Genomic DNA, 23,683 nt, shown 5'->3' with positions numbered 1-23,683 from the left:
TGATTTTTTTTTTTTATTTGATTTGGTTTGCTATTAAAGGTCCGTTTTGATATCAGCATCAACAGTTTGATGTTTTTAGTTAAGTTTACTCCATTCAAATAGCTGAAGTTTTTTTTTTTTGTGGTGATGTTTTTTCCAAATTTTAAACTTTATATGGCTTCTCCTGTACAGTTGTAAAAATGTCGCCTAAACCGAATAGCCTTTCACCACTCGATGTATTCGTCAAGCCGGAACGCATGACGATGGTGAGGTGAGGATTCACCATTCGCCATACCAATAAAAACGTTTGAAATCGCAGTACGTCGCGCGCCGGTGTAATCATCAGAGAAAGCTGTTGTCTATTCTCTGATGAATGTTTTAGTTACCTACTTTTTTACTTATAAGGAACGAGACGGTTGTGCTGATCGACGCTGATACCAGCCTATGTGCTAGTCTGATGTATCATTATGTAAATTATTTTGTCTACGGTACAATTTATAATACTAGTGATCCCGCAGTAGTCGAAATTCGACTATAATGAATTGAAATTATAAGTTTAAACATTATTATGTTTCTATTGTCAAACACTATTAAAACTAAACTATAGATAAATAATATTAAAGACAAACAATATTAATATATTCTCAATTTGATCACAGACTTTAAACAATAACAAAAGTTTGACAATTGACAATAAACAAAGAGTATATTTTTAAGTATGGGTTGGGTCAAATGCGTGGTAGTCTGTATAATGTTTTTTTTTTAATTGATTTAATTTATTTTTTATGCCTAATTTAAAAAAAAAAATTTGGTAGGTATGTAAAATAAAAGACGATTAATTCATGGTTACATTTTATTTGACTTAAAACTAAAATACATGTAAGCACTAATATTTTAGAAAATAATGAGTAACATATTAGGGTACGGAACATTATCTTAAAACTTAGACATGAAAATTTCCAGTACCACAAGTCTTTAATTTCGCAGAAAACACGAATAACCGATAAATCACAATTAAATATTGCAAACATTAGATTACATTATTATCTATCATCATTATAATATATATGTGAATTATGTATATTCAGAAAAATGTGAATTTTATTATTCGAAAATAGTCACGTGTGTATGTACATATTCTGAAATTTAGTAAGTTACGAAGGAAACGGATACTTTAACGACACAAAGGTTGTATGTGGCAAGCATAGGTACGGTTTTTTTTATTGTTTGTCTTACCGGCTGCTTTTCGTAGCGAAACCGTTGGCCTTATAGTGTAGCAAAGCAAAGCACGCTACATATTAGATTCGACCTATTAGCTAATTGTTAACTTTTATGATTACACAAATGACAATACAACATATCAAATTCTTTTTAAATACAATTGCTACAGCCGAATTTACAAATTAGATATTACATCGTTTAGACAGATTATTATCTGAACACGCATATATTACCAAAAAAAAGATTTTATTTTTATGTTTAGGGAATTTTGAGATTCTAAAAAGAAAATGATAATAATTCGGAGTCATCGGTAAATAATGAAAATAGTCAAATTTTAAAAACATTAAAAATTAAAGAGAAGTTTAATACATGATTATTGTTCTTTGTTCTATTTTATCATTTAGCTACTTTGTTTAATGAAATCATCCTTAAGAGTGTCCTAACGTTCTATGTACCAATATTTATAGATTATTCAAAAAATTGTTTCCGTTCGGAATGTTAAAGTTTTCTATTTCATTCCTAGCAAGTTACCTTTGTTTAATCTAGATTTATTTAAGTATTTTCATATTTGCTATGGATAAGATTTAATTTTCATTAAATATCAAGGCGTTTCACAGTCTATCGCCGTTCAAGCTAACGTATTCTTTCGATATCATCCAGTCCCCAGTTATAACTATTGTCAGGGGAGTTGAAGTGTCACGTATATTTTTTATTGTTTTTTTCATAGATCTTATTGAAATAGAAAATATTATTTTACCATTAATATTATTACACAGATAATGTGTAAGATATAGGCACTCAAGTGTTTTGTTTTTGAATTGTTGTTTTATCAACTTTATCTACAGTTTAACTCTTTTATTTTCAATTCACGAAATACTCAATGACGATATGAAACATGAAAAATCTAGCATAATGAATGAAGTATCCTTAGTGTCCTAAAACTATTGCAATTTAAATAGCACAACAAAAAAAAAGTATGACAGCTATTGCAGCAAAGTCTAAAAGTCAAGTAAGTCAAATAAGTAGTAATCTGAATTTGAACACTACGAACAAAATACAATAAATCGGCACGAAATAATACCATCTTCATCAGTTCCTAGTTAGCTCAATAAACGTTTACCAGTTAAAAGTTCTTGGATTTCTTTGTAAAATGGCACATTGGATATACAATCATAAAGTCAGCGCGGCGGGATACACTCTGTACATTACATCAATTTTATCCAGCGGCGACTTATGTAATTTTTATTATTATAATATCAGCTGCCTGACATTCATTTGATTGAAAAATCATTGAAACACCGAAATTTTTCGCATCAAATGACTAACGCGACAAGTGCACAGGGACAATATGACGAACACAATTATTGATAACAGCGCTACATGATGAAGCGCCTTTACTGTAATAATGTATATAGAGTGTGTCAATAACATCAAAACGAATATCTTATGCAGGCATTGGACGAGCATACGCGAATAACGGTCTTATTATTGACCGAAGCATCCTTACACTTAGCGCCGACATTAAGCCAGAACCAGCTAGAGCATGGCGACAAAGTTACGCGATAATAACGTTATGAATTATTCGCCTTCATTTGCATTTAGATTAGTATTCAACCTTTTTTTTTAGTTGAATTTTGAATTGCCGGACAATCACCCCACGTGTCAGGGATGTGTCCACCCAGTGCCTCCGATCTTTACAGCGAAAAAATTACAGCGGTTGCGGGTAGCTCAGCGTTAGCCCTGCGATCTATATCCAAAAGGAACCAGTATTGCTAGAAAAAAGCTCGACTAAGTATACAATTTAGTTTAACAAAGCATCATCCACTGATTAAGATTCTCATATATGTAGTGTGCAACGTTAACGCTATATAATTATGAAATTATTAGCTCTACCTTCCGATAAATATGGGTGCGTGATATTTTGCATAAATATTTAATATTTCGAGAGAGTGGAGTGATCGATTCTTTCAAAATTACTCAAGCCTACGAGAATTCAGGATTTGCAAACCGTGAAAACTGTATGTTGTTTAATATTTAATGAATGTCGCTAAAAACCAAAACTGCTTAAGGTACCATACATAGACAGGCTTCTGTAAAGAGTTTTTAAAGCGCTTTAATCGTATCAAATACTACGTCTGTGTGCTTATTGCGAGTTTTTTAACGTTCTCGATAGCGTAAAAGTTAGTTCATATTTGTATGGAATGGGATCGTTTGCGTACGTTTGCCGCTAGGGGCGCTGTTCCAACTGCATACAAAATTGACTTAACTTTTACGCTATCGAGAGCGTTAAGAAACTCACACTAAGCACACTGATCTCATTGAAATAGTTCCCGAATATGAGAACTGGCGTTGTTAATAATAATATAATTAAGAATGAATTTTCATTGTACGAAGCGCGCAGAGTACTTTATCGAGAGACTTAAAATTTTTAATTTACTATAAATAAATGAGAAACGTTAACTATAATTTAACTTAGTAAATGGATAGTGAAATGATAGTGAGTGATATTCAGCTTGTATGGTGGTTTGTTGTAATTACAGTGATTTAAAAAACACATAAGTAACGAATTTGATATATGTAGGTACATATATTTTATTATTTTCCTATAAATCAATATGGTATTTTTACTTTTCTTCACAATAAAAACAATCAAATTGATTAACCTAAAAATATAGTATATTTTATTGAACAATACTCAATATATGGTGCATTGTAAACATTCCCAAAACCGAAGACGGATTATGGAATTGATGATCCACAAATTAATAATGGAACAAAAATATTATTTTTAATTTTTAAATCCGATATATTTATAAAAATCGGCCGGTGTTTGAAGCCTAGTCTGCAACGCGCGAGAGACAGCGTCCGTCCACCTATTTCGCATTACATAACGGATATTACAACCTATTAAAAACACCTTTATTTCATTTTATTATTTTTTTTTTAAATTTATAAGTGAACATAATTTTAACTTTATATTGTTGCCGTTTCAGCTTCGAGAACAGTTACACCTTCACATCCTGTATTTTTTTTATATAATTTTGAACAACATAAAATAATATTAGAAATATACAAAATTCACCCTGTAAATAGACTAATTAAAATAATACAGTTAAGTCCTGGTTATGTTTACAAATTTCAATTAAACGCTGTTATTAATATGCGTAGGTGCTTAATTTAATTTTATAGTGCCGTGGAATAATCTCAGCACATTTTCAGGACAATTTAATGAAAAAAAAATTGTGTAATTACTGTAGTTTAATGAGAGCCCGCAGAAGTGAAAAAGAAAATGATGGGCACTTGTATATTGCCATGTCTTACATACGCTTGCCAGACGTGGAAATTTACGTGTAACATAAAAAAATAATTAATAACGTGCCAGAGGGGAATGGAACGCAGCATGCTCAACATAAGAAAAACACATAGAAACCGTCATACAAAGATAAGAAGCATAACCAAAACAGTGGACGCTCTCAAATATGCTCAAAGATTGAAATTTAAGTGGGCTGGCCACGTAGCACGACTCGGGGATGGGAGATGGACATCTAAAGTAACCGCATGGGACGGTCCACAGGGCAAGCGGCGCGTCGGTAGACCGTACACGCGTTGGGAGGACGACATTAGAAAAGTTCCCGGACCACACTGGATTTATGTCGCCAGAGACAAAACAAAATGGAAATCTTTGGAGGAGGCCCTTACCTGAGAGGTGTTCATGCATATAACATAATTATACTAAAAATAATAATATGTAATTGCATGGAATAAAGGGCTTTTTTATTTATTTATTTAATGAGAGCTCGCACATCCAGTACGGCTCAAGCGGTCATAGAACACCACTAAAAAAACGATGCGCGGAATAATAATGGTCCACTACAAGACAGCCAAGAAATGCAAATGCAATGTCGAGACAGGTTACAGGAATTTGCGGGTGACTGAAGAACTATTCCCCGGGGAATCACGTTTTTTCTCAATTCGCATTCTTCTTAATTTTTTATTTTTATTTTTACACATCACATCTTTATTTAAATATTGAAATGTAACGAAAAATAAAATCAAGTTGACGTATGAAGTTAATGTCTTCCCGCGAGCATACTTCTAGCTGTCACTGGTTCCGAGCAATGTAAATTAACACCCTCGACATTTGCACGCTTTACATTGAGGATTTATGAAGCATCAATTTACTAGACACATAACTATCTAAACTTAGCTACGAATAAATATTATTTATTACTAGCTGACCCGGCAGACTTCGCAGTGCCTCAAATAAAAGGAATCCGTTCGACGGGGGACACATCAAAGGAAAAACAAAATTGTTATTTTCATTTAATTTCAAGCATTTTCATATTTATTTAACTTTTAAACCTTCTCTGGACTTCCACAAATAATTCAAGACCAAAATTAGCCAAATCGGACCAGCCGTTCTCGAGTTTTAGCGAGACTCAGGAACAGCAATTCATTCTTATATAATATATAGATTATTATATTATTATTTTTTCGTAGAAATTTAGGCTTATCTGTTAAGTTAGAAATGAATGCCGTTTTGACCCCGGGAGCGATTGCCTTACACGCTGTATTTATTGTCTGATAGATTAATTATTTTGAAGCTTTGAATAACAGTGGCAGAGCTAAATTATTTCCTTTTTATCGTTTGCATTACCTCTAAGATAAAATTTTGAGTTCTTTTAATTTGTGATTATGGAAAGTCACTTTTATTTTATTATAGTCAATCAGCCATTTTGTAAGCGACTTCACTTCAGAAAAATCATCAGTTTAGGTTGCTGAGTATTTTCATGAATAAATCATTCGTTAAATCGAATGATTTTTAGCGATCTAACTGTTAATCCGTCCACCCTCTCTAATCTAAATAAATAATACATTTTAGGTATTTTAAAAATACCTGAAATTTTTTATTGTTGAGTTCAATATCTTTTTACTGGTATCTGTTTGATGTCTTTAATCTGCACACAATTCAAAACTTACCGAAACACGGAGGTGTGAAAGTGTGAAAAGAAATGTAATTTCTTTAATAACAATTAGGTAGGTACGTCTTGCTATTTGGATTATTACGTAATCATACAGTGTCATGGATATTGTTGTTTGTGACTGTAATTTACGAGTATGAATGTTGTTATTTCTATAAAAATAAACAAAATTAAATATGCGGTTCACATAATTTCTTTTTTCCATAATCGACCTTCCTGCTTCTACCAAAGGTCAGCATTAATGATTGTGTAACTAAGACGCAACACAAATTATAGACACCAGTTCTTTAATTTACATATTATTAGGTTACGTAATCGTTTTCCGTCATGTCCTTTAGTTTAATGATCTTAAAATTGTTTATTAAGAAAATTAAAGATTGCATGGCTTTAATAAAGAAAAAAAAATAAAAAAAATTAAAGATGCACTGCAGATGTGAAACATTACCGTAATCTATAAACAGACCAAACGCGGCTCTACCTAGTAACATAGCTTTCAATAATGAATAATTCAAACTATATCAATAAATGGAAATGTTTTTTTTTTTATACATTTTCAAGTCATATAAATATTACATATAAACACAACTAAATACTTTTTTATTTATTTACATCGTTCCTTCGATGGAACTCTCTTTCATCCTGAAGTAGTAGACGGCACGACTGGCCAATATGACGGAGACCAGGAACGCTCCCACATAAGCCACAAAGATTCCGCCGCCGTGAGCTTTTGCCGCAGACAATGTGCCAAGGGTGACACCCAAAGCAATGATAAGGAAAATTACAGCCAGAACAGCAAATATAATACCTTTAACTCGAGCTTTGGAACCGCCGGATGGTGAACGAACAAATGATACCTTCCGACAGTGAGGACACCGAACAGGCATGTTCTTCAGAGATTGATACTGAAAATATATTAAATTGTATTATTTTTATTGCTTAGATTGGTGGACGAGCTCACCCGGTGTTAAATTGTTACCGGAGCCCATAGACATCCAACATGCGCCACCCACATTGAGATATGAGTTCTAAGGTCTCAGTATAGTTACAACGGCTGCCCCGCCCTTCAAACCGAAACGCATTACTGCTTCACGGCAGAAATAGGCAGGGCGGTGGTACCTACCCGTGCGGACTCACAAGAGGTTCTACCACCAGTAAGCAATATATGATCCTGTTTCGATCTTATAAATACTATTAAAAGTTATTATGAAAAATATTAAAAACATCCATGAATGAAAGCATTATTAATAAATAAAATGTTACCACCAAGGAGTAGTCACACTACATTGGTAAGATTCTGGCTGTGGGAGTCAAGAATCGCCCTTATAGGACATACTTCTTTTTTTATGATTGAAAGATTACTGGTGGCCCGAAGGCCTTTCCAGTTTCACCAGGACAGGTGGGCGAGCAAAGGCTCAGCCAGGAGGGGTGGGATTTGCTAACAACTACCCGAGCGCCTCCGAAGGAGACCTAACAACTCAAGAGCAATTGCTTCGCGAATGAATCTACTACCGGATCGGAATCGCGACCCGCTGAGAAGATCCGGCGAGAAACTCAGCGGGCTGATGCATGGGTTAGGTTGCACGTCGACCTCTTTCACGAGTTCGACGAGTACGGTTACCGGGGTCCCTAAGCTTGCTCCTAGTATTAGAGCTGAAGGCATCTAATGCAAAGGTTATCGGATCTGATGGACCCGTAAGGACGTGTCTAGGGCGTCGACGGTGACTGGCTCCTGCATGATCAGGATTCGGGGAGTACTCAGCGGCGGCAACGATAAGGCGATTATCATGACGCATAGAGGACATAGTCTGTTCAAGCACGTATGGAAAGGAAGTACATTCTGTCTACAGCTAATAATGCGTTCAAGTATAATAGTTTCAATTGGGACTTCAAAACTCAAAGTAGGATGGTCTTATTCAAGCTAAGATGTTTATGGACTGTGGTAATAACTTAATACTAAATTGGAATTAGGTAGTATACTCATCGAAAGCACAAAAAAAAATCACGATTAAGACATTTTATACAGCTACCTAAAAATAGAAAGTTAGTTAAAGGTGAAGGATAGAGATATACAGTTAAAAGATTATATCTCGGGCTTATGTTGCAAGAACCAATTTGCGAAATTCCTTAACACTATGCAATAATATACTTTACCGGTTGTTTAACTCAAACAATATATTTCTTTATTTAGTTGGTTTGGTTTTAAATTAGGCAAAGTTGAAAATAAATATGTAATATTAGTTATTGATAAGATTATAAGGGTAATGACCGCAGACGTTTTAGCAAGAATGCAGAGACAAAGGAAGATTAGATTTATTAATTAAATTATTATAATATGCTTTTTCATAAAATCACTAATTCATCAGTCCTATGGTATACCTATGGTAAGTAAAATAAACTTTTCCAATACCAGGAGTGCTGTTCATTTTCAAAGAAATATTTTTTACTAATGCTTTGTGGTTTGATACTCAGAAAAAAACATAAATATGAGTAGCTATGTACCTGTGGACTCCTGCCACGGGTCCACCAGCACAGCCTTCACTCAATATGAAAAACAGTTAGAACCATTAAAAATTCATGAAATATAGCTAAGCTAAGAAATATATTTAAAATTTATACAGCTCATTAACTTATTTTAGGAATAGTTTCCGAGTACCTACCTGTTTTATGATAGTGAAAAATCAAAAATTGAATATTTTGTGTAATCTTTATTCAATTAAAGTTTAAACTTTTTACACTTGCTCATTTTGATGAACTTAGTTTAGTGCGGTAAGAAGAGTGAAATTTATTTGTATCTTCTTTTTCAATATATTATGAAATAAAATGTACTTAGTCTGGCCATAAATACTGTTACAATTAAAAAAAACAAAATATTACATTTGAATTTGGAATCTGTCATTTTTATATGATTGCTCATTGGGTTTTCTCATTTTGGCACCAATACGCGATATTAAAATGGGGTGATAAAGAGAACCGAATCGCTGTGATTGCATTACACAAAGTAGGTATGGAGCCAAATTCAATTTTTAAAACTCTCCATACGCTTGTTATTAGTAAAATGTTTGTGTCCACGAAGTGTTCATACAAAAAAGGTGGTCAGAGCAGTAAGGGAAAAATTCGAAGAAATCCTGTCCGAAAGCAAAAGATTAAAGATGACTTAGAACTTGCAGCCTGAGACGTACTGGTCATTTCTTAACTGATAACTTAAAAGAGAATAAGGTGGTAAAATCGAAACAACTACTGAAGCGGTACGCAAAGGGAGGTCAGAAAAATTTTGTTTAAGGATGAGAATTTTTTTACAATTGAGCAACATTTTAACAAACAAAATGACCGCATTTATGCTCAAAGCTCTAAGGAAGCTTTCCAATTAGTCGACAGTGCAACGTGGGCACTATCCGACTTCAGTGATGGTTTGGTGGGGTATTAGCTATGAAGGAGTGACTGAGCCATACTTTTGTGAAAAAGGTATCTAAACATCGGCACAAGTGTATCAAGATACCATTCATGAGAAGGTAGTGAAGCCCCTTAACAACACCATGTTCAATAATCAAGAATGGTCGTTCCAGCCAGACTCAGCGCCAGGTCATAAAGTTCGGTCTACGCAGTCTTGGTTCGAAACGAACGTTTCGGCCTTTATCGGAGCTGAAGACTGGCCGTCGTCTAGTCCCGATCTTAATCCGCTGGATTATGATTTATGGTCAGTTTTAGAGAGTACGGCATGCTCTAAACGCCATGATAATTTGGAGTCCCTAAAACAATCTGTACGATTGGCAGTGAAAAATTTTCCCATGGAAAGAGTGCGTGCGTGCTTCTATTAATAACTGGCCTCAATGTTTAAAGGACTGTATTGCAGCCAATGGAGACCACTTCGAATAAGCTTTTTATACTTTAAATTGTTTTATATTTATGTATTAAACTAACACACTGTAAAAGTAATAAATGTTATTTGCAATAGAATATTTTTTTCCTGTCTCAGTATTTATGGCAAAACTAGGTATGTACATATAATTATTTTCTTTTAAAATCTGAGTAAATATAATTAGCGTCCATATTTATGTTATGTATTTCTTTTTTCTTTTCTAGCTGTGAGGTAAACCATCCCACTGGAAAGGAAGACTTAATAGTGCCTGAAATAGGCAAGATGATGGGATATCCTTGTGGGCTCCCATTGCAACCCTCACAAATAGTAGCGGTATCTCCACCATTTTCTCATCTATCTCCCTGATACCCGTTTTTTTTAATGCTTAGATTTGGTGAATGGGTGGTAAATATGTTATTTCTATGTCACAAGCTCTGAAGAATTTAGGGCATCTATCTCACCTATTTCTGCCTTGAAGCCTGCCTATAATTGCCTATGATTTGTTTGCTTGAAATCTTTCTATAAGTTTTTTTAAGGATAGTACAGCTATTGTATTAAAAACATAAGTTAAATTTTAGGTTTTAAAATTGACAGCATTGTTCACCTGCTAGTCAGCTCAACATTGGGGCTATGCTGGTTAGTGAATCTTAAGTAATAAAAAACCAATCAGGAACTTAAAAGTTAATGAAGGAACAAATAAGTAAGTCTGAGGAAGGACATTTTTATCCATAGTTATTTTATCATTACTAACCAAGAATGTGTCTTGACAATGTGCACAGATTACTCTATCCATGCCGGGCAGAGTGGGCACAGGTGGAGTAACTGGTGATGGTGCTAGGTTGATAATCCTCTTGCAATCAGCACGAGGACAAGCTATACGTTGCGAAGATGACTTGCAAATTAGTAGGCAATTGCAAGGGCACCGAACATACTTCTTGCCTGGCGGAGCATTCTTTATAGGCTAAAAATGTAGAAAGATAATATTTAAGTATAATCCAAGTACAAATGAGAACAAAATGAAAATAATTAATTTTGTTGTTTTTTCCTATAGTATAAAAAAACAATACCCCGGAGATTACCGAAATTACAAGCTGTGAGGTCGTTTCATCTTACGCCTACCTAGGTTCACTGGTTACTAACAGTGGTACTACGCGGTAAAATGCGATCGGCCATGGATAAACTCAGAAAAGTATGGAAGGACCGGAATATCACCAAGACTACCAAAGTCCGACTGGTAAGGGCACTGGTGTTCCCCATCTTTTTATATGGGGTTGAGACCTCGACTGTGAAAGAAAGAGAAAAAAGAAGGATCGATGCATTAGAAATGTGTTGCTGGAGAAGGATGCTCCGTATATCTTAAAAGAACTAAATCTCTCACAGGTTAACGTCAACAGTGCAATCCAGGATTCTTCGATATTTTGGACACGTATCACATCGGCCAGCAGAGTCTATCAAGAAACTTGTTCAGGGTAGGGTGTCAATGGTAAGAGATCTCATGGATGAATCCCCATGCATTGGACTGATCAGGTGAAAGACCTTACTGAAACCCCACTTAATGAGTGTGTGCGCCGGGCCTCGGTTCGTAAACTGTGGAAAGCATCTGTCAAGGCTTTAATTAGCAAGAATTCCACATGACCACGACTGCTCTGCCAAGAGCAACCGATTATGATGATGATAAAGTCTCGATTGTTTCTTGAAAGTATAGAGATCTTAATAAAGATCTAAAAATTAACAGGTCAGTAAGATAGTTATGAATTGTTTTATAGAAAATTCCCAAACTTTTCGAAAAGTTGGTCAGCATAGTCGAATTCATACCTACTGAAACCTCTAACATGAGTTTTCAGACTCCCATGTGTGTATTTAATGAAGTAAACCATTACCACCCTTCAAGATCCTACTCTTTTTATTATATATATATTTTATATTTATTTCAATAAACTCAACATTAAACCCAGAACACATAATCAGTCATAAAAATGCTTTGCCGTTCTGTGCTATGTCTTGAAAATAGTATAAGTATACTAAGCTATTAAATGCTGTAGATTATTGGAATAGGTAAGGGCACTCATAGTTTTCGAGGTTCTTAATATATTATTAAAGGTTAAAATAACATATAAACCTTACCGTAGCTTCTTTGCATTCTGAACATTTCACTACATGTTGCTCTTTTTTCCCACGAATGTCAATCAGTGCTTGGCACACTCGGCAAGAGACCATAGGCATCCCTACTTGTTGATATGGCGGAGGCAACTCATCGGGCCCAATTGGGGAGATTGTGCTCACATCATCACATGCGACCTCTTCTGCCATGGAAAGATAAAAGATATTTTAAGTATCTGACCGGTCTCGTTATTACGATTATTTGAGCTATAAAATATATGCGGTTTATCTTTTAAGTGTCTGGTTATTAATCGAGCCATCTTATCGCTTTGTTTTGCATCAAAACATGTAATGCATTTGTTGAATCATCAACTGTCAATGTGCAAATCTGGGTTCTTACCAATTCTCAGCAAAGCTTGATTTTCACTTTGGCTGTCCCCCATTGTGGCTTTCTACAAAAATTTTACACAATTATGCAAATGACGCGTAATTTGGTAAACTTGTTTTAAACAATTCTAGTTTCCGACAGTCACAAAACAACTCTAAACAACAACGTTCGAGTTTAGACCACTGGTGGTCTATGGTTTAGACAAATTATTTTATTTGACATTAGATTTAGTCTTGCCAATTTGAACGAAATATGTTCGATTTTACAACAATTATTATAGTTGCCACGCCTTGTGATATTATGTATTTTTGAAAGCTTTTCTGTTTAATTAATTCTGGAACATTGCCGGTAACTTCAGGAGTTTTAAAAGTTAAGTGCGGTATCATGATTTTTCCAAAGTATTGACTAGATTACTTCTTACTATATTTGCTACCTATTAGTAAAAATTCCATAAAAATCAATTCAGCTGTTTTGAGGATTAATCCAGATTTTTCAAAGATTTATTGATGTTACCCGGAGTAAGCCAGAGGCAGTCAAAACATTTTAAAATTGTTTTTATGTTTCAACTAATAAATTCACGATTATATGCATTTAGTGAAAAATACTGTGTAAAATAAATAAATAAAGCCCCCTGCATAGAATGACTAACAAAATACAATATGCTTACTCATTGCATTCACATGACTTCGTCGATTTCCAGCAAAACTTTTAATTTCATTTGTTCCATTTTATTTTTCATACAACAAACAGCAGAGTGGCTTCAACTTTGATAAAATATTTTCTATTTCTTAAAACTATTTTCTCTTTGCCTTTCCAATAGATGAATCGAACAAAAAGTAGGTTTAAGGGTCTATGGTATAAGATTACAATCATGGAGTTAATAAGTACCTACAACTGGAGTGCTGTCTAATAGACGTGCGCTAATCATGTTCGGAAAAGGATTGAACATGACATCGTTCTTTAGAGTGTCGGAACTAGTTCCAGTAAACATGTCCGCGGAACTGTTTAGTTCCGCGGAGATGTTAAGTCTAGTAGCTGTTTGTAGCTGCTTAGTTCCGCAGACATATTAAGTCTGGTAGCTGTTTGTAGCCGTTTAGTTCCGCGGACATGTTAAGTCTAGTAGCTGTTTGTAGTGTAGCGAATCACGTATTAAATTATCATTAATTACACAATATTTTTCAAAAAAGGTATTATAATACAGTTTTTTAAAAACACTATAAAAATAAATTGCCGCTGATGGCAATTATTACTATAATTATTATTTTGTAAGGTTTTTAATTTTAGGTTCATTGTTAGTTTGTTTCATAATTTATTAATGTACTATTCCACTTTGTCATAATTTCAATTACTCTACTACTTTCATTATTTTTCAATGTATTGTACGATGCACCGGAAACTATAACCTATCAATTGTCAATTAAAATACCACGTTATTCTGATATACAACATATTGAGCTCGTTTTAGCTTTACAACCTTTTTCCCATAACCGAGATAACAATATATTTTATTTTCATTACGTAATGTAGCTAACAAAACTAGCGAAAGTGGTGAATGTTTTAAAATTCTCTAATTTTTTATTATGATTTTCTAAGAAATGGTCTACAAACACTTAAGGTTAAGTGCTCGTAAGAATGATGCATGGTCAAGGTCAAAATCCTAAGCAAAACATTTTAATTCATTCAACTATCGACTGTAACACGTAGGTCGTAGAACATAACTTCAATATTCATAAAAATGTAATGTGAAAGAACTCCACACGCAGTTGCATGCACTCGCTCCATCTCACTCCCTCGTATTAGCGCCATATTTCGCCTTATCTCTTTACGTGGACTCGTGTCGCTTCGGGACTCATTCGGGTGGACTCGCCGCGCCACGCCTCCGCGCCGCGCGATACCTATGCTCTAATCATGTCCGCATGTCCGTCATGTTCAACGCGTTCGTAGTTCCTGCATAACAGTACACTTGAAATCTAAATGGAACTGTCTGAACATGTTAATTTTGACAACTCGGATTGAATGATATAGTTCCATATGAGGACATAGTTCCAGGAACTATTTCGGTCCGGAACTACGCATGTCTACTGTCTAATGCCGAGAAATCGGTCTCGAAAGAGAATACTTTTTGGTCGCGGTGTCCTTGTCTAATGTGGTGACCATATAAAATTTATTTATAGGATAAAATTATACACATGCATCAGTTTTGAATTTACCTTAAGTAATTCTGTGTAACCCTATGTAAATACAAAACACGTGCTTGCAACGTTTTATTTATGTAAATTCAATTCTAAACATTGCTTCGTCGTCATGGTGCCTTTTTTCGACGGTTTTTTTTGGAAGTTGCTGCGTTGTCGAAAATCTAGCACTGAGTTTTATTACAAACATCATTACCTCAGTGCTATTACTTAAACTTCCTCAAACTCATGTTTAACGTCCGAATACTCAACCGCGACTTAAATATTATGTTGAACTTAATTACGCAATTCCTACTTTAGTGTACTGGCTAAGTGGGACGTGCAAATTAATATTTGACACACTGAGTGAGACACTGCAACACACATGGTCTGCGCGTATCGGGTGCTCTTTTCCTACATTCACATCTTCAATTGATTTAAAATTACTTGTATTTTTACTTCTGTGCTATTTTCATGACACGTGTATATTAAGTCTACTAGTTACATTTTAGGAAATAAAACACAATGGGTAATAAAATGAAATGAACTGAAATTCATTTATTTGTTATATGTAGACAATTAAATAACTCTTAAATGACAAGTCAATACACATAACACAATACACATAGTAGGTACTTGATCTCTATTTACAAAATATTGGTTATATTATTATTATTAAGTTCAGTAAATTTTCTGTAATCTTATAATATAACATTTCCTCTATTTATTTTTAAGTAAATTCTTTTTTTTCAACGAAATACATAATTTATTTTAATCAATATCTAAGTGGACCATGAGTATCATTAAAATTTCGCAATTTAAATTTCAATTCAATTAAAAATCGCCATTTTTCTCTAATAAATCTAAAATCGACTTTATATTTACAATCACTATTTCACGACTTTTAAGTTTTTGTTTCAATACCTTAACATCTTGTCGTAATTTTGCTTTTCTCGGGGTATTTTTTATTTCTTGCGTTTGAGTACTTGATTCTTCTTGTTTGACCTTTTTAAAGGACATTTTCCAGAAATTCCAACGTCATATTTACTAGAAGATCCTCCTCGTTCGCTTAACGTCAGGCAAATGATATACATGCTTGCGTGCGATGCTATTCAATACAATAAAAAAAGTTCAAGAAATACCACGTGATGGCTCTTATAATATGAAAAATACATTGCAAAATTATAGTTTTCACGATTGTTTTTTCAAATTTAGTATATGACATAGATTAAGTACAATTTACAAGACAAATGGTATTAAATATTATAATGAGAAAAAATATCTCACATTTTAAAAATATATGCTCACACTAGTAAAAATTTATCAATGAATCTGACATATGGAAGGATATTCCACAAACTGGAGAGGATTCTCGCTTAAAACCACTTATATTAAAAGTGTTCACCATGATTACACGGAAACTTTCACGATTTTCGAAAAAAAAACAAGCCACAAGCTGTATCAGTGCCATTTTAACTTCGCACTACAAACGTAAATAGACGCCATTTTTCTTTTAATCCATTCATAGCTCTTTTTCGGTGATGCCAACAATTAATCTGGCTTCCCACCAAATTCAACATGAAAACCATCAGAAATCTACGTACCTACCATTAAATTTTCCATTAAACAGAGTTCTTATTAATATAGAACAATTTTTTTTTTGGTAATGAGCTTTATTAATGTATGATGTTCTATTAAAAATCAATATATATCATATAATCAATACTTCTTATATAATTTATTTTAATAAATTGTCATCATCAGAAACTAAATTCACCATAACTTTGTACGTTTATGTTGAACCAATTTAATTTTTGACGTTGATGGAAATTCTAAATTGTCGCAATATTTTCTAGTTAAGTTTAAGTCACATCGTTTAAATAATATGTATTTAGATATATTATTGTCATAAAATGTTTAAAATCCTGTAAAGTGGATTGATTTTAACCTTTTCAATAATTTTCAACAACGCCCAAGCTACTAAAAAATCCACTAACCACTAAAAGCCATTTTTGATAACTAAGACGGGGGTCCAAATTCCGAGATTTTATGGAAAATCCTCTAAGCTAGCAACACTGCTTTTTGTTTGTAAAATGTGCGAGAGGGACACCACCACTTAATAATCATTCTCTTTTCAGACCGTTTTTCCTTACATCTTTTGCTATTTAAAAATAAACTTTAAGGCATAGAGATAAAGTATATTTTTAGTTTTTATGTCAAACGAAGTAAGCACTCCAGTTAGAATAGTAACTCTATGATTACAATTGACAGAAACTGTGACACAGAGAACATGTCATTGTGACATAACGTAGTGCTGCTATTATCGTGCTATTATAAATTATGACAAGCTTTGATTTTGAATTAAGGTTATATTCCATGTGTTGGCCCTGTTTATTAAATAAAAGTACTTAAGATAACTTAAAAGAGAATAAGGTGGTAAAATCGAAACAACTACTGAAGCGGTACGCAAAGGGAGGTCAGAAAAATTTTGTTTAAGGATGAGAATTTTTTTACAATTGAGCAACATTTTAACAAACAAAATGACCGCATTTATGCTCAAAGCTCTAAGGAAGCTTTCCAATTAGTCGACAGTGCAACGTGGGCACTATCCGACTTCAGTGATGGTTTGGTGGGGTATTAGCTATGAAGGAGTGACTGAGCCATACTTTTGTGAAAAAGGTATCTAAACATCGGCACAAGTGTATCAAGATACCATTCATGAGAAGGTAGTGAAGCCCCTTAACAACACCATGTTCAATAATCAAGAATGGTCGTTCCAGCCAGACTCAGCGCCAGGTCATAAAGTTCGGTCTACGCAGTCTTGGTTCGAAACGAACGTTTCGGCCTTTATCGGAGCTGAAGACTGGCCGTCGTCTAGTCCCGATCTTAATCCGCTGGATTATGATTTATGGTCAGTTTTAGAGAGTACGGCATGCTCTAAACGCCATGATAATTTGGAGTCCCTAAAACAATCTGTACGATTGGCAGTGAAAAATTTTCCCATGGAAAGAGTGCGTGCGTGCTTCTATTAATAACTGGCCTCAATGTTTAAAGGACTGTATTGCAGCCAATGGAGACCACTTCGAATAAGCTTTTTATACTTTAAATTGTTTTATATTTATGTATTAAACTAACACACTGTAAAAGTAATAAATGTTATTTGCAATAGAATATTTTTTTCCTGTCTCAGTATTTATGGCAAAACTAGGTATGTACATATAATTATTTTCTTTTAAAATCTGAGTAAATATAATTAGCGTCCATATTTATGTTATGTATTTCTTTTTTCTTTTCTAGCTGTGAGGTAAACCATCCCACTGGAAAGGAAGACTTAATAGTGCCTGAAATAGGCAAGATGATGGGATATCCTTGTGGGCTCCCATTGCAACCCTCACAAATAGTAGCGGTATCTCCACCATTTTCTCATCTATCTCCCTGATACCCGTTTTTTTTAATGCTTAGATTTGGTGAATGGGTGGTAAATATGTTATTTCTATGTCACAAGCTCTGAAGAATTTAGGGCATCTATCTCACCTATTTCTGCCTTGAAGCCTGCCTATAATTGCCTATGATTTGTTTGCTTGAAATCTTTCTATAAGTTTTTTTAAGGATAGTACAGCTATTGTATTAAAAACATAAGTTAAATTTTAGGTTTTAAAATTGACAGCATTGTTCACCTGCTAGTCAGCTCAACATTGGGGCTATGCTGGTTAGTGAATCTTAAGTAATAAAAAACCAATCAGGAACTTAAAAGTTAATGAAGGAACAAATAAGTAAGTCTGAGGAAGGACATTTTTATCCATAGTTATTTTATCATTACTAACCAAGAATGTGTCTTGACAATGTGCACAGATTACTCTATCCATGCCGGGCAGAGTGGGCACAGGTGGAGTAACTGGTGATGGTGCTAGGTTGATAATCCTCTTGCAATCAGCACGAGGACAAGCTATACGTTGCGAAGATGACTTGCAAATTAGTAGGCAATTGCAAGGGCACCGAACATACTTCTTGCCTGGCGGAGCATTCTTTATAGGCTAAAAATGTAGAAAGATAATATTTAAGTATAATCCAAGTACAAATGAGAACAAAATGAAAATAATTAATTTTGTTGTTTTTTCCTATAGTATAAAAAAACAATACCCCGGAGATTACCGAAATTACAAGCTGTGAGGTCGTTTCATCTTACGCCTACCTAGGTTCACTGGTTACTAACAGTGGTACTACGCGGTAAAATGCGATCGGCCATGGATAAACTCAGAAAAGTATGGAAGGACCGGAATATCACCAAGACTACCAAAGTCCGACTGGTAAGGGCACTGGTGTTCCCCATCTTTTTATATGGGGTTGAGACCTCGACTGTGAAAGAAAGAGAAAAAAGAAGGATCGATGCATTAGAAATGTGTTGCTGGAGAAGGATGCTCCGTATATCTTAAAAGAACTAAATCTCTCACAGGTTAACGTCAACAGTGCAATCCAGGATTCTTCGATATTTTGGACACGTATCACATCGGCCAGCAGAGTCTATCAAGAAACTTGTTCAGGGTAGGGTGTCAATGGTAAGAGATCTCATGGATGAATCCCCATGCATTGGACTGATCAGGTGAAAGACCTTACTGAAACCCCACTTAATGAGTGTGTGCGCCGGGCCTCGGTTCGTAAACTGTGGAAAACATCTGTCAAGGCTTTAATTAGCAAGAATTCCACATGACCACGACTGCTCTGCCAAGAGCAACCGATTATGATGATGATAAAGTCTCGATTGTTTCTTGAAAGTATAGAGATCTTAATAAAGATCTAAAAATTAACAGGTCAGTAAGATAGTTATGAATTGTTTTATAGAAAATTCCCAAACTTTTCGAAAAGTTGGTCAGCATAGTCGAATTCATACCTACTGAAACCTCTAACATGAGTTTTCAGACTCCCATGTGTGTATTTAATGAAGTAAACCATTACCACCCTTCAAGATCCTACTCTTTTTATTATATATATATTTTATATTTATTTCAATAAACTCAACATTAAACCCAGAACACATAATCAGTCATAAAAATGCTTTGCCGTTCTGTGCTAAGTCTTGAAAATAGTATAAGTATACTAAGCTATTAAATGCTGTAGATTATTGGAATAGGTAAGGGCACTCATAGTTTTCGAGGTTCTTAATATATTATTAAAGGTTAAAATAACATATAAACCTTACCGTAGCTTCTTTGCATTCTGAACATTTCACTACATGTTGCTCTTTTTTCCCACGAATGTCAATCAGTGCTTGGCACACTCGGCAAGAGACCATAGGCATCCCTACTTGTTGATATGGCGGAGGCAACTCATCGGGCCCAATTGGGGAGATTGTGCTCACATCATCACATGCGACCTCTTCTGCCATGGAAAGATAAAAGATATTTTAAGTATCTGACCGGTCTCGTTATTACGATTATTTGAGCTATAAAATATATGCGGTTTATCTTTTAAGTGTCTGGTTATTAATCGAGCCATCTTATCGCTTTGTTTTGCATCAAAACATGTAATGCATTTGTTGAATCATCAACTGTCAATGTGCAAATCTGGGTTCTTACCAATTCTCAGCAAAGCTTGATTTTCACTTTGGCTGTCCCCCATTGTGGCTTTCTACAAAAATTTTACACAATTATGCAAATGACGCGTAATTTGGTAAACTTGTTTTAAACAATTCTAGTTTCCGACAGTCACAAAACAACTCTAAACAACAACGTTCGAGTTTAGACCACTGGTGGTCTATGGTTTAGACAAATTATTTTATTTGACATTAGATTTAGTCTTGCCAATTTGAACGAAATATGTTCGATTTTACAACAATTATTATAGTTGCCACGCCTTGTGATATTATGTATTTTTGAAAGCTTTTCTGTTTAATTAATTCTGGAACATTGCCGGTAACTTCAGGAGTTTTAAAAGTTAAGTGCGGTATCATGATTTTTCCAAAGTATTGACTAGATTACTTCTTACTATATTTGCTACCTATTAGTAAAAATTCCATAAAAATCAATTCAGCTGTTTTGAGGATTAATCCAGATTTTTCAAAGATTTATTGATGTTACCCGGAGTAAGCCAGAGGCAGTCAAAACATTTTAAAATTGTTTTTATGTTTCAACTAATAAATTCACGATTATATGCATTTAGTGAAAAATACTGTGTAAAATAAATAAATAAAGCCCCCTGCATAGAATGACTAACAAAATACAATATGCTTACTCATTGCATTCACATGACTTCGTCGATTTCCAGCAAAACTTTTAATTTCATTTGTTCCATTTTATTTTTCATACAACAAACAGCAGAGTGGCTTCAACTTTGATAAAATATTTTCTATTTCTTAAAACTATTTTCTCTTTGCCTTTCCAATAGATGAATCGAACAAAAAGTAGGTTTAAGGGTCTATGGTATAAGATTACAATTGACAGAAACTGTGACACAGAGAACATGTCATTGTGACATAACGTAGTGCTGCTATTATCGTGCTATTATAAATTATGACAAGCTTTGATTTTGAATTAAGGTTATATTCCATGTGTTGGCCCTGTTTATTAAATAAAAGTACTTAAGATAACTTAAAAGAGAATAAGGTGGTAAAATCGAAACAACTACTGAAGCGGTACGCAAAGGGAGGTCAGAAAAATTTTGTTTAAGGATGAGAATTTTTTTACAATTGAGCAACATTTTAACAAACAAAATGACCGCATTTATGCTCAAAGCTCTAAGGAAGCTTTCCAATTAGTCGACAGTGCAACGTGGGCACTATCCGACTTCAGTGATGGTTTGGTGGGGTATTAGCTATGAAGGAGTGACTGAGCCATACTTTTGTGAAAAAGGTATCTAAACATCGGCACAAGTGTATCAAGATACCATTCATGAGAAGGTAGTGAAGCCCCTTAACAACACCATGTTCAATAATCAAGAATGGTCGTTCCAGCCAGACTCAGCGCCAGGTCATAAAGTTCGGTCTACGCAGTCTTGGTTCGAAACGAACGTTTCGGCCTTTATCGGAGCTGAAGACTGGCCGTCGTCTAGTCCCGATCTTAATCCGCTGGATTATGATTTATGGTCAGTTTTAGAGAGTACGGCATGCTCTAAACGCCATGATAATTTGGAGTCCCTAAAACAATCTGTACGATTGGCAGTGAAAAATTTTCCCATGGAAAGAGTGCGTGCGTGCTTCTATTAATAACTGGCCTCAATGTTTAAAGGACTGTATTGCAGCCAATGGAGACCACTTCGAATAAGCTTTTTATACTTTAAATTGTTTTATATTTATGTATTAAACTAACACACTGTAAAAGTAATAAATGTTATTTGCAATAGAATATTTTTTTCCTGTCTCAGTATTTATGGCAAAACTAGGTATGTACATATAATTATTTTCTTTTAAAATCTGAGTAAATATAATTAGCGTCCATATTTATGTTATGTATTTCTTTTTTCTTTTCTAGCTGTGAGGTAAACCATCCCACTGGAAAGGAAGACTTAATAGTGCCTGAAATAGGCAAGATGATGGGATATCCTTGTGGGCTCCCATTGCAACCCTCACAAATAGTAGCGGTATCTCCACCATTTTCTCATCTATCTCCCTGATACCCGTTTTTTTTAATGCTTAGATTTGGTGAATGGGTGGTAAATATGTTATTTCTATGTCACAAGCTCTGAAGAATTTAGGGCATCTATCTCACCTATTTCTGCCTTGAAGCCTGCCTATAATTGCCTATGATTTGTTTGCTTGAAATCTTTCTATAAGTTTTTTTAAGGATAGTACAGCTATTGTATTAAAAACATAAGTTAAATTTTAGGTTTTAAAATTGACAGCATTGTTCACCTGCTAGTCAGCTCAACATTGGGGCTATGCTGGTTAGTGAATCTTAAGTAATAAAAAACCAATCAGGAACTTAAAAGTTAATGAAGGAACAAATAAGTAAGTCTGAGGAAGGACATTTTTATCCATAGTTATTTTATCATTACTAACCAAGAATGTGTCTTGACAATGTGCACAGATTACTCTATCCATGCCGGGCAGAGTGGGCACAGGTGGAGTAACTGGTGATGGTGCTAGGTTGATAATCCTCTTGCAATCAGCACGAGGACAAGCTATACGTTGCGAAGATGACTTGCAAATTAGTAGGCAATTGCAAGGGCACCGAACATACTTCTTGCCTGGCGGAGCATTCTTTATAGGCTAAAAATGTAGAAAGATAATATTTAAGTATAATCCAAGTACAAATGAGAACAAAATGAAAATAATTAATTTTGTTGTTTTTTCCTATAGTATAAAAAAACAATACCCCGGAGATTACCGAAATTACAAGCTGTGAGGTCGTTTCATCTTACGCCTACCTAGGTTCACTGGTTACTAACAGTGGTACTACGCGGTAAAATGCGATCGGCCATGGATAAACTCAGAAAAGTATGGAAGGACCGGAATATCACCAAGACTACCAAAGTCCGACTGGTAAGGGCACTGGTGTTCCCCATCTTTTTATATGGGGTTGAGACCTCGACTGTGAAAGAAAGAGAAAAAAGAAGGATCGATGCATTAGAAATGTGTTGCTGGAGAAGGATGCTCCGTATATCTTAAAAGAACTAAATCTCTCACAGGTTAACGTCAACAGTGCAATCCAGGATTCTTCGATATTTTGGACACGTATCACATCGGCCAGCAGAGTCTATCAAGAAACTTGTTCAGGGTAGGGTGTCAATGGTAAGAGATCTCATGGATGAATCCCCATGCATTGGACTGATCAGGTGAAAGACCTTACTGAAACCCCACTTAATGAGTGTGTGCGCCGGGCCTCGGTTCGTAAACTGTGGAAAACATCTGTCAAGGCTTTAATTAGCAAGAATTCCACATGACCACGACTGCTCTGCCAAGAGCAACCGATTATGATGATGATAAAGTCTCGATTGTTTCTTGAAAGTATAGAGATCTTAATAAAGATCTAAAAATTAACAGGTCAGTAAGATA

General features: G+C 34.6%; 1 protein-coding gene across 15 annotated transcripts in view; it reads right to left on the bottom strand.

Annotated features, from left to right (window-relative positions):
* Window positions 1-818: 818 nt before the first annotated feature.
* The window catches only part of LOC101741980 (type 2 phosphatidylinositol 4,5-bisphosphate 4-phosphatase), a 65,481-nt gene continuing 42,616 nt past the window's right edge, over window positions 819-23,683 (bottom strand). For 11 of the 15 annotated variants that reach the window (XM_062671150.1, XM_062671151.1, XM_062671154.1 and 8 more), the window contains 8 exons: window positions 22,688-22,897; window positions 20,271-20,322; window positions 19,895-20,073; window positions 18,522-18,731; window positions 12,539-12,590; window positions 12,163-12,341; window positions 10,790-10,999; window positions 819-7,084 (listed from right to left, as the gene is read on the bottom strand). In XM_062671150.1, coding sequence (XP_062527134.1) covers window positions 6,788-7,084; window positions 10,790-10,999; window positions 12,163-12,341; window positions 12,539-12,590; window positions 18,522-18,731; window positions 19,895-20,073; window positions 20,271-20,322; window positions 22,688-22,897 — 1,389 coding nt within the window. In that variant the 3' untranslated portion in view covers window positions 819-6,787. Of the gene's footprint in view, window positions 7,085-10,789; window positions 11,000-12,162; window positions 12,342-12,538; window positions 12,591-15,227; window positions 15,806-18,521; window positions 18,732-19,894; window positions 20,074-20,270; window positions 20,323-22,687; window positions 22,898-23,683 lie in introns of those variants that run through there. The other 4 variants (XM_062671165.1, XM_062671153.1, XM_062671152.1 and 1 more) reach the window with 4 other exon arrangements.

The sequence above is a fragment of the Bombyx mori genome, chromosome 11, assembly GCF_030269925.1.
Source record: "Bombyx mori chromosome 11, ASM3026992v2".
Lineage (NCBI taxonomy): Eukaryota > Metazoa > Arthropoda > Insecta > Lepidoptera > Bombycidae > Bombyx > Bombyx mori.
The sequence above is the reverse complement of the archived record's forward strand: the minus strand, read 5'-3'. Positions and strand labels throughout refer to the sequence as shown.